This window comes from Anabrus simplex, chromosome 3, assembly GCF_040414725.1.
Source record: "Anabrus simplex isolate iqAnaSimp1 chromosome 3, ASM4041472v1, whole genome shotgun sequence".
NCBI lineage: Eukaryota > Metazoa > Arthropoda > Insecta > Orthoptera > Tettigoniidae > Anabrus > Anabrus simplex.
This window is the reverse complement of record NC_090267.1, coordinates 149037737-149050059: the sequence shown is the minus strand read 5'-3', so window position 1 is coordinate 149050059 and position 12323 is coordinate 149037737. Positions and strand designations below refer to the sequence as shown.

At 34.3% G+C, this 12323-nt stretch overlaps 1 protein-coding gene across 3 annotated transcripts in view; it reads left to right on the top strand.

Annotated features, from left to right (window-relative positions):
• The window catches only part of Dolk (Dolichol kinase), a 188672-nt gene that overhangs the window by 71461 nt on the left and 104888 nt on the right, over window positions 1–12323 (top strand). For all 3 annotated transcript variants that reach the window (XM_067142775.2, XM_067142776.2, XM_067142774.2), the window contains exon 5: window positions 1722–1931. In XM_067142775.2, coding sequence (XP_066998876.2) covers window positions 1722–1931 — 210 coding nt within the window. The remainder of the gene's footprint in view (window positions 1–1721; window positions 1932–12323) is intronic.

Here is a 12323-nt window from a genome sequence, read left to right as displayed (position 1 = left end):
CTGAATTCCGTGCTAATATGAACACTGAACTGTTAAGTGGTCTGTTAGTCAAAGGATGCACATGATATCAAAAGAAAAAGCATGTCATCAGTGGACGTTTAGCAAACAGGAACTACAAGATGTAAGGGAGCAGGTACAGTATTCAATAAAAGAAATGATCCTTCAACCTCAACTCAGATATATACTGCAGATTACCTCTTACTTTCTCAGGTAAGAATCACATACTCTTTATATGCCAATCTTTGAATATGTTACATCTGGTTGAATTGTATGTTGTTCATTGATTTTTCAGTGATATGTTAGTAAGATGTGGGGGGAAAAATATTCTATGCCCCCCCCCCCCTGCGTGCCCTAACGGCTGCATTACGAATTGCCCTTCTTGAAAGTTGGCATCTCTGACGATTGACCATTAAATTTCATTACAGCCCTCAGTGAAACTGTATTGAAATCAGGACACAAGTGTAATAGACTATTACAACTTGGAAACAATATTCTTCAACCCATGGGTAATTAATGCAAATATCGAGCTTGAATTATCATTATTATTATTATTATTATTATTATTATTATTATTATTATTATTATTATTATTATGACTTGTGAGGTGAGGCTATGAAGTTGTTTACATCTATTAGTATTATTATTATTATTATTATTATTATTATTATTTATGTAGTTGTGTACAAACTTTATTTGGTGTAATCGTGGTCATATTATTTGTGAGGTTATGTCATGAAACATCTGCTGTATGTATATTAATATGAGTTTATTTAATGTAAGAACACATAATTAATAGTATATAATTTATTATTATCTGTATATATGATTCAATGCAACGTTATGTAACACACAGTAATAGTCCGGAACACGCATCTTGTCATTAGAATTGTATAGAAAATTATTTTCATTGTAAATATGTTATTGGAGACTCTAGAAATTACGAGAAAATACGTTGTGTCATATTCTTCTAGAAGCCTGGCCTGGCAATGTATATAAAGAGGAAGTCCTGAGGGTTGAGTTGAGTTGTTTTAATGAGACTTATGGGGAAGTCATGAACTCATGTGATTCTGTTGACATGCTACTGTAGCAGTCAAACGTTTGTCAAGATGGCGGTTTGTTAGTGTGTGTGTGTGTAGAATATGTATATATACTTTGTAAATAAAATAGTGTACACAATTGACAGCATTTCGTGTATGCGTCTTTGTGGCTACATCAATCATTGCTCATTTTAACTATACTTTTGTGCAATGTTTATTATGCTTAATTTGACAGGGGATGTACCAGTCTCAGCCCATGTTTAATGTTGTACTTGACAAAAGCCGTACTGGCAGTAGCACGGCACTTCTGTTATTACATACTGTATATACCTCTCTAATAATAGTTTTAATACTTACAATATGTCCCTGGGTCTTTTAAAAATGTTGTCTGAATATTTTCTGCATAATAGCTGCTTCCCCTATTTTAGGACCTTAAAATTGGAATAAAAATTTGCCTGATATGTAAGTAAATACGATACATACATACATACATACATACATACATACATACATACATACATACATACATACCTACCATGTGCACCACTTCTGCCACCACCTATCCAATAACTAAACAAAAGAAGAAAGGAACTTCTGCATTAATTTAATAATAATTGCTTTAATGAGAAGGTATTTTTGATTGGAATTTGTTTTCAATAAGCTGTTACAAATATTATTTTGCAGGTGTGTGTCATCGTATACTGGGTGGCTTGTTGTGTCATGGCAGTTCTGGCAATTGCTCATCAGATAAATGCGGAAAAGAAGGCATCCACAGTTGTGCGGAAATATTTCCACATTCTTGCTGTTGCTGTATATATTCCAGGCTTAATTTATACCTGTTGCCTATTATACCTTGCTTCAGGTATAATACTAGCTGCGTTCATAATGTTGGAGGTAAGGAGATACTTGTAACTTATTCCATTACCGTTATACAGAGTGTTAGAAATGAGTCTCCACGGTGACCATGGCTGCCGATGATACTGTGTATGTTGGCAGCACTCCAACAGAGTGAAGCATGATGCAATGATATTATAGTGAAGGTCGGGGGGAGGTGGTCAGTAGCATGCGGAACTTAAGATGCTTACTACAGATGAGCAAACGTTTCTAGTGGAGTGTGTTTTCCAGGAAGGTGACAGAGACATAGAAGCATTTTAAAGAATGATTTTGCAGACAGTTTCCCAACTCAATTCTACCCTTTTGTGATATTGTGTGACATTTAATAAGTAAATTTCATAGCTGCAATGCCATTTTCAATGCTTCAAACTAGAGCTATCTACTTAATCCATTAATTGAACCTATTAATCCAAATTATCTAAAAATATGATTAATTGCTCAATGTGCTTCAGCCGATTAATCAAACTGATTAAAACTCTAGTGTAGTGAAGGAAAAATAACTGTTTTTTATGGTACAAAACTTGTGTATTGTATTGTTATTTGCCATTTGGTGTGCTAGCCTCAGATATTGTATGATGGACTGGTCATTAAAGTAAGCTGATGTTCATATCTTTCTCTCATACTATTGTAGTATATTTGCAGACCTTTACAAAAAACAGTCAGGTGGCACAATGGAAAGATGTGGAGAAGGTACTTCAGTGACTGTCATTAAGAAATTTCCAGGTAGTGCTAATGGGCACCAATTGCCAGAAAGACACAGTAGAAAATTGCAGGTTATAAATTTCATTTTTTGTCCGTATTGAAGATCTACTTATGATACAAATTCTTATAATTTTGTTAAATACCACCTATTCAGTACAATAAAAACGTAATTAAAACTTACATATTTATTAAGTTGTTGCTATGGTACATGCTTCGCTCCTTTTTCGTGAGTATCATCAGCCAATTATCATTTACTTAAGGTTATATCAGATCATGAATCTATTCTTTTGGATTAAATTATGCTTGTAAACCTGATTGAGAAATCTTATAATATTTTACAAGTCATATAATAATAAAATTATGTCTTTAAGTTAAAACATATTTGTCTAAAATCTATCTAAGTCTAACATTTTATTGACGAAACTCATCTGGTGAACATCCTTGAAAATTATTTTAAAAAACCTTTTGAGATCTGGCTAATTGTATTTATTCAATGTTGCTTGACTTGTATGATTGTCGTTGAAACTTCATTAACTATATTAACAATTTTCTGCAGTTGATAATTGCCTACGTTATGAACATTTGACTTGTTCTCAATGTTGCTGGAGTAACATTTATACAAAATGTATTGGCATTAATTTTATGTTGTCAATACGAGAATATTGTTCATGAACAAACTTGTTGGTGAATAAACACTTTCTAATGTGAGGTAGAATTTGAATTGTTCTTGTATGTTCCAAATTGGGCTTGTTGATATATCTGTAATGAAAGATAAAAAATATCTGTTTACGGTTTTGATTATAATTCTGTATAAACTTCTTATCGAAAGAATTGTCACTTACTTTTCTTTCTGCTGCATAATTGTCTAGTGTTACTCCTAGTCTCTTGAGAACTACTTGTTCTGTTTGCACTCCTTGTATTATATGAGTGAGTGTGGATGAGTTTACGTTTTGGCAGGGAGTGGGAAGGGGAAGTGAAGGTAGGCGGTGCATTGTTAGCTGCAGTAGGGGAGGGGACTGCCTAGGAGAAGTAAGGGGAGGAGGTGAGTTTGTTTGCATCAATAAGCCATTAACTTTTGTCGGATTAAAATGTTTATAGAATTTATTTATATCAGATTTAAGCATTTGTATTAATTCCGGTAATTGTACTAAGATGGGGTTCTTTATTTCAATTTCGACATTTAGGTTTTTATTTTTGTTGTATTGCTGATCTAAATGAATGTATATGTTTTCCAATTCCATCATTTCTTTTCCTTTTTCTACTCTTCTTAAAATTCTTAAATCTGTTTCAATAGTTGTAAAACTGTGTCCAGTTTCTAGCATGTGTGCTCCTATTGCAGAATGTTTCTTGTGTTTTGCTGCATTTACATGTTCGAAATATCTTATCATAAAACTCCGGCCAGTTTGGCCAACATACGAAAAATTGCATTCTGCACATGCAAGCCTATATATTCCAGATCTTTGATATTGATTACTATTTATATTAACTTTGTTGTGATTGAAGAAAATATTTCGATTCGTGTTTTGGGTTTTGAAGGCAATGTTAATATCTCATTTTTTGATGGTATTAGTGACTTGGTTATAGCTGGGTTAGTAAATGTAAAAGTTGCAAATTTGAATTTCTTATTTTTATCTGGTATGAGATTTGTGGCCAATTTTATTTTCACCTTATTAATGATCTTGTTAACCATCTCTATTTTATAACCATTATTGAGTGCCAAGTCCTTTATGAAATTAAGTTCTTTCTTTAAATTCTTACTTGTTAGTGGAATTTTTAGTGCTCTATAAACCAAACTCAAAAATGCTGCCTGTTTGTGAGACTTGGGGTGGAGTGACTCGTTTTTAATCGTTATTGGAGTAAACGTTGGTTTTCTATAAATCTGGAAATCGAATTTATTTCCTGCTCTCTTTACATTTATATCTAGAAAACTTAGCGAATTTTTACTTTCACCTTTAGTGAATTTTATGTTACTAATTTATTCAGTTTACTGTCTATTATAACAAATGTGTCATCGACGTATCTCAGCCAAAGGTTTTGTCCTTCTATGTTATTCAAAATTTTAACATGTTCTAAATGATCTATATAAACGTTAGCTAGTATACCTGATGCAGGGTCACCCATTCCCAAGCACATTTGATGATATATCTTTTGATTAAATGTGAAGTAATTATTATTTAAAACAAATCTCAATACATTTATGAATTCTTCTATTTCACACCTACTTAATTTGCTGTGATTGAATAAATTGAGTTTGATTATATTATTGGTTTCATTAATCAGTATGCAAGGGTACATGTTAGTTATATCGTATGAAAACATTTTATGATGCGGTTGCAGTTCGAATTTATTAAGCTTATCACAGAATTCTATTGAGTTACTGATTGTAGAATTATTGTAAAACTTATAGTGCTTTTTTAAAAAAATGATCTATATATTTAGAAGTCTTATTCGTTGGGCTATTCATGCAGTTGATTGTAGGTTGCATGGGTATATTAAGTTCACCCTTTTATTAGAATATTAAAACATGGCAACCTGATCGAATTTAAATCTACAAAATAGTGCCTCTCCTTTAATAGAACAACCAATTTTCTTTCATGATCATACACTTTTTATCTTATTAATAATTACTGTTCTAGTAGCTTATATTATAGGAAGTTTATTATTCAATAAATTTACACATCGTTATTTATTATGGACTTTGGGCATGGACTGTTGGTATCTTGGGATTCATATTTATCAGCTTCTGACACTCTAGTTCATTAAAGAGGAAAGACGAATTTTTAAGCAATTTCTTTAGATTCCATTGAATTTTGACTAGGATCTTTCTGTATTATCGAATAGGCTCCATTCAAAAAAATTCTTCTGTTTTCTTAATGTAATCATGCTTATTTAAAATAACTGTAGTTTCCCTTTTATCATTTGGTTACTATTATATCACTTTCGTTATTTGAGTCTAATTCTTTGATTTGTTTAGTGGGGTCGGGATTTAAGTTCTTATTTATTTATTTTACTAAAGTTGGAAGTTTCTTTTTAACCTCAAATCTTGTATCATTTTGTGATTCTAAAGGCAATTTCCCTATATTAGATTCTACTTCAGCTATAGTGGTTATTACGTCTTCTATTTGATGATGGTTAGGCCAATTAAATTTTGATCCTTTATTCAGTAAGCTCATTTCACTATCCGTAAAGGAGATATCCGACAAACAGTGCTATTTATTTTATTAATATAAAATATATATAATATATTAATATAAAATATATATAAAATATATAGGTACACAAAATCAGGCGTCTACAGAATTAAATGTAATACATGCTCTAATATTTCTTGTGTGGGGCAAACTGGCCGGAGCTTCAACATTAGATATTTGGAACACTTCAATGCAGTCAGATACAACAAATTTTCAGCTATCGGCCAACATATGGTCGACTATAACCACAAATTCACGAATATTGAAACAGACATGGACATCATCAAAATAGCTAAGAAAGGACCTCTACTCAATATAATAGAGAACTTTTACATTCATTTAGATCAATAATTTAATGCCAACTATAACCTTAATGAAATAACTGAGAAACCCAATATTTTATTTGACCTTTTCATTACTTATTACAGAAAAAACAAATCGGTCGTTCAAAATTCTTTCTTTAAGTCAATTAAGGGTCCCCCAACAATACAAACACCATCACTTCCTCTCCTGTCCACCCTGCCTTGAACCTTTCCCATCCCTCCCACCCTCCACCACTTACGTCATTCCTCCCCTCCGTATTCACCTACCCCTTTCCTGCTGATCTACTCCGCGCTACGCTTACTCCGTAAGTTGCATTCAATCCAGCAAGTTTGTTCCACGCAGCGCAAGGTGAGTCATCGTTTATATTTTCCGGTGCCTCGCTTGTTCTCTATCCGATTACCCACGTTAATATTCCCCAGGTTCATTGGGGTCCCGATTGAACTGAGACTACTTCTGTTTAACACAGAAAGCCTTTAATTCCACCATAGAACAGGTTCAACTTTGTCAATTTTAATCTGGTGCTAGTCTCATTGGACAATTCTTCCCTCTACGCAAAAGTGGAACTTACATCTACAACTTTCTAGAAGCATATACGTAGTTATATATGTCAATCGTGCAACACAGGAGCAACTGCCAACCAAAGACTATCTCATCAAGAGTTTTTACGTGACTTCACAAGATTTTACTTGTCATTGTGAACACTTCTGTTACTTTTATCATTATTCGCAAATACGGTTTTTTCACTTTTATCTGTCATTCCACCACCATCCCATCCTTCTAGATCCTCTCTCATTTCTCCATACTATTTTTATCACTATGTCTTTGTCCGACTCATTGGCTGAACGGTCAGCGTTCTGGCCTTCGGTTCAGAGGGTCCTGGGTTCGATTCCCGGCCGGGCCGGGGATTTTAACCTTAATTGGTTAATTCCAATGGCACGGGGGCTGGGTGTATGTGTTGTCTTCATCATCATTTCATCCTCATCACGACGCGCAGGTCGCCTACGGGGGTCAAATAGAAAGATCTGCACCTGGCGAGCCGAACCCGTCCTGGGATATCCCGGCACTAAAAGCCATACGACATTTCATTTTCATTACTATGTCTTTTACTGTTGTAATTTGGCTAGGCTGATGATGGTCCACAGTGGACCGAAACTAGTACCTTTTAACATCTTTGTATTGTTTTTGTAAAAACATCAAATGATTTTTTAGTATTGAGAAGGTGGAATATTAAAATTTTGTATTTACTTTAAGCATAGTCTCAACTCAATACGGAACCTAACAATGAAGTTTATTACTTTTAATGATGACGCTAACCAAGCTAAACACAAAGCCTTTCAATATCTAGGCATTAAGTTGAAAATAGCCAAATTAGGCAAAGACATAGATTTTCTCAAACAGTGCATTCGGTTTGATTTAACGCCAAATTTCTTAAGACACTGTGACGTACCCACTTGGCCCACAGATGAATGACAAAACTATAACGTGGCGGGTCACTTTAATATTAAAATAAATAAATGATATGTCATTGTTTCTCCATAAACAGTATCCCAAGGGCGCCAGTCTTCAAGCTTATGGCTTGAAAACAAAAGTAGATAATTAATAATAATAATAATAATAATAATAATAATAATGCGTAATGAGACTCAAAGAACTCCCAGGGGTGAGGTGAACGGAACACAAATCATTAAGTACACTAACTTGGAATTTAAGGATCATTAATAATCATTTCATAAAATACAAATTAGAACAGCTATTTATTAAGATGAAAAACGTGACGTAACGGCGTTTTAACGACATCTGAACTTACGGAAGCAAAAGAAAAATTGAATGAAATTAATTTTAAAAATGAACTGTTGCGCGAAGACTTGCAGTAACTTATGCCATAAGCTCACCATATGTAGACTCTGTTGTCTTGAAGCTGATGATATGTGGATCTCGTACCGGCTGCCTTCTCTGTTGTTGGATTCCAGTCCTACATTTCCTGTCCTTAACACTTCCTACTGTACTCCTTACATAAAGTTGTAATGAGTCCTAATTTTAAGTGCAAAACCACCATGGGTTATGTTCATGGAGAGAATACGTTCGTATTCTTCCGTATTACGGAACAGTAGCGTAGCTAAATTCATAATAAGAGCTCTCCTGCCCTATACTAGTCAAAGCCGGTCTCCCGTTGACTACCTCTCGTCATTGAGATAACAAGTCCCAATGAGAGTAACTTTTGAGTAGAATATACTCAGATGCGAAGTGAACTAAGTTAAAATCTTCTCCGATGTGTAGACGTAGAATCGTAGTAAGAGTATGAATAAGAATATAAATGAGGAAGTCCGAATGTCCTCTCCAGCCCTTGTCGGTGGTATTTATCGGTTCAAAAGTCTCTTTCCATCAGCCATATCACATGGTCCATAAGATTCGAGGTCTCATCCCTTCTCCCTTGTATTGCTGTGAATCCATCACGTTGCTTCATTACATTCATTCACATAGGCTGAACTTTCCTGCTGAAATAAAGCGTCTCGAAGCGGAGTTTGAAAAGTGGGTGTTAATAATGTATCAACTGTCTCTTCATGAGGTGGAGAGGGTAATATCTCTTGTAACCTCGATGACGTACTTTTCCTGGAACTGGGCTGAAATTAGCCTGCTGACTCTGGTCACCTCACAACGGCTATTGGAAAATTTACTGCAAGTTATAAATATGCATGATGTTGAAATACTTTACCCAATAATTTGTTCGTTCAGAATACGTTATAGCCGCGATACAAAGAAATGAAATGATGATTGAAATGGATGATAAAAACCCTATATATATATATATATATATATACATATTAATTTAAAAATGACCTATCAGTGATTAAATATATATATCTTATCAATTAAATATATAGTTCAATAATTAAAAATATACAGTGATGTCCCAAACATCACAACACAACAAAAAGAAACATCGTATCACGTCACAAACTTCCAAAACTCAAACTAAAACTAATAAAATTTGGTTGAAAGATGAAATCAAGTTTCTTTATAGGAAAAAATCATTCCTTAACCTCAAACTATACGAGTCTCACCTTGTGGCAACAAAATTGTTATCTAAAGCGCATTGGACAATCTTCTTCCAGTCAGTTGAAGATAAATTATTTATAGACTTAACCAAGAAACAACATATTTTGGATAATAAATTGGAGAAATTAAAGAGATCCAAATCGCAAGATTATCAAGTTAGACGCAATAGTAGACCAGCAGATGATCGTAACCATTTTCATCCACCCGTAATTAACCTATCCATTACTCCCCTAAATCCAAATGAAGAAGGAATTTTAGCCAAGGGACCCAAACATAACTGGCCCGATTTGAACACAACCAATTCAATTATTACAATGATAACAGAATCGGAATTAGCTATCTCTAAAATGCCTTTAGACACACAAGATGAATTAAGATATGACATCAAAAAGAAACTTAATAACATCCTTTTTCGCAATAATTCACCTAATTTTCCCGCCAATTCTAATAACAGGAATGTACTAACAGATTTGAAGCTCCTGCACACCCTAAACAAAAAAATTAAGGACAACGACCTAATCGTGACCAAGGCCGATAAAGGCAACACGACCGTAATCATCGATAAGAATGAATATATCAGTAAAACATCAGATTTCTTTAAAGATAGTTCCTTTTCCATAATTAAAAAAGACCCCACACAAAAAGTCCAAAGACTCCTTAAACAAACCTTAAAAAACTCCTCCTTCCTACTCACTGAACATGAAAAAAGCCAGCTTATAAGCATGAACCCTGGGCTTCCTACGGCTAGAGCTCTTCCAAAAATTCATAAGGCAGGTGCTCCCATTCGTCCAATCATCAGTTTTAGACCGAGCCCTTTATATAAAACCACACAATTTATTCAAAATTTCCTAAGCAAAAATTACCGTTTTTCATCCAATAAATCGGTTAGAAATACCTTTGAATTAATAGACAAACTTAATAAATTTAACATGCAACCTCATTACTCACTTCACTCCTTTGATATCGTAAACATGTACCCAAGCATTCCAATTTCTAAATTAATTCCCATCATCAAAAGTAACTTATACAAAAACAGTCATTTGAGTAAATTGGAAATTCAAGATTTCATTACATTGTTGAAATTAGTCGTAAATAACAACTTTTTAACGTTTAATGGTACCATCTATCAACAAAACGGTCTGGCAATGGGTTCACCTGCATCAGGCATTCTCGCAGAAATCTATCTGGACTTTCTCGAGAATACTAAAATCGACAATAAATTTGACAATATTCTCCTTTGGGCTAGGTACGTTGACGATGTCCTAGTAGTTATCAACGAGAACTTGGAAGATGCTCACACCACACTCCAAACACTTAATGACATCGATCCGCATATTAAATTCACATTGGAGTCAGAAGTAGATAAAAAAATCAATTTTCTGGATATTACGATCACTAGACAACAGGAATCTTTAACCTACAAGATCTACAGAAAGCCCACCCAATCGGCCGTCACAATCCGACAAGATTCAGCTCACCCCCTCCCCCACAAAAAAGCAACATATAACAGTCTTGTACATAGAGCATTCAACGTTCCTATGAATAAAAAAGATCTTCATACCGAATTGAATACTATCCGCTACATTGCCAGATTCAATGGCTTCAATAGCCATTTCATACAAAACATCATTAACAAACATAAATTTCGCCCCAAGACCACACTTAAAAAAGAACCACCTAAACATGACTCTTTTTCCATCTTCACTTACGTCAATGGAATTCACAAGATCACCAATGTTTTAAAGAAAAAGGTATGAAAATAGCCTTGAAAACCAACAACAACAACACACAAATCTTACATAACACATCACATATTAATAAAATAAATAGGTACACAAAATCAGGCGTCTACAGAATTAAATGTAATACATGCTCTAATATTTCTTATGTGGGGCAAACCGGCCGGAGCTTCAACATTAGATATTTGGAACATTTCAATGCAGTCAGATACAACAAATTTTCAGCTATCAGCCAACATATGGTCGACTATAACCACAAATTCACGAATATTGAAACAGACATGGACATTATCAAAATAGCTAAGAAAGGACCTCTACTCAATATAATAGAGAACTTTTACATTCATTTAGATCAATACTTTAATGCTAACTATAACCTTAACAAAATAACTGAGAAACCCAATATTTTATTTGACCTTTTCATTACTTATTACAGAAAAAACAAATCGGTCGTTCAAAATTCTTTCTTTAAGTCAATTAAGGGTCCCCCGACAATACAAACACCATCACTTCCTCTCCTGTCCACCCTGCCTTGAACCTTTCCCATCCCTCCCACCCTCCACCACTTACGTCATTCCTCCCCTCCGTATTCACCTACCCCTTTCCTGCTGATCTATTCCGCGCTACGCTTACTCCGTAAGTTGCATTCAATCCAGCAAGTTTGTTCCACGCAGCGCGAGGTGAGTCATCGTTTATATTTTCCGGTGCCTCGCTTGTTCCCTATCCGATTACCCGCGTTAATACTATCTTCTTTCCCCAGGTTCATTGGGGTCCCGATTGAACTGAGACTACTTCTGTTTAACACAGAAAGCCTTTAATTCCACCATAGAACAGGTTCAACTTTGTCAATTTTAATCTGGTGCTAGTCTCATCGGACAATTCTTCCCTCTACGCAAAAGTGGAACTTACATCTACAACTTTCTAGAAGCATATACGTAGTTATATATGTCAGTCGTGCAACACAGGAGCAACTGCCAACCAAAGACTATCTCATCAAGAGTTTTTATGTGACTTCACAAGATTTTACTTGTCATTGTGAACACTTCTGTTACTTTTATCATTATTCGCAAATACGGTTTTTTCACTTTTATCTGTCATTCCATCACCATCCCATCCTTCTAGATCCTCTCTCATTTCTCCATACTATTTTTATCATTATGTCTTTTACTGTTGTAATTTGGCTAGGCTGATGATGGTCCACAGTGGACCAAAACTAGTACCTTTTAACGTCTTTGTAATGTTTTTGTAAAAACATCAAATGATTTTTTAGTATTGAGAAGGTGGAATATTAAAATTTTGTATTTACTTTAAGCATAATTACATTACAGGTTATAAATTTAATTTTTTGTCCGTATTGAAGATCTACTTGTGATACAAAT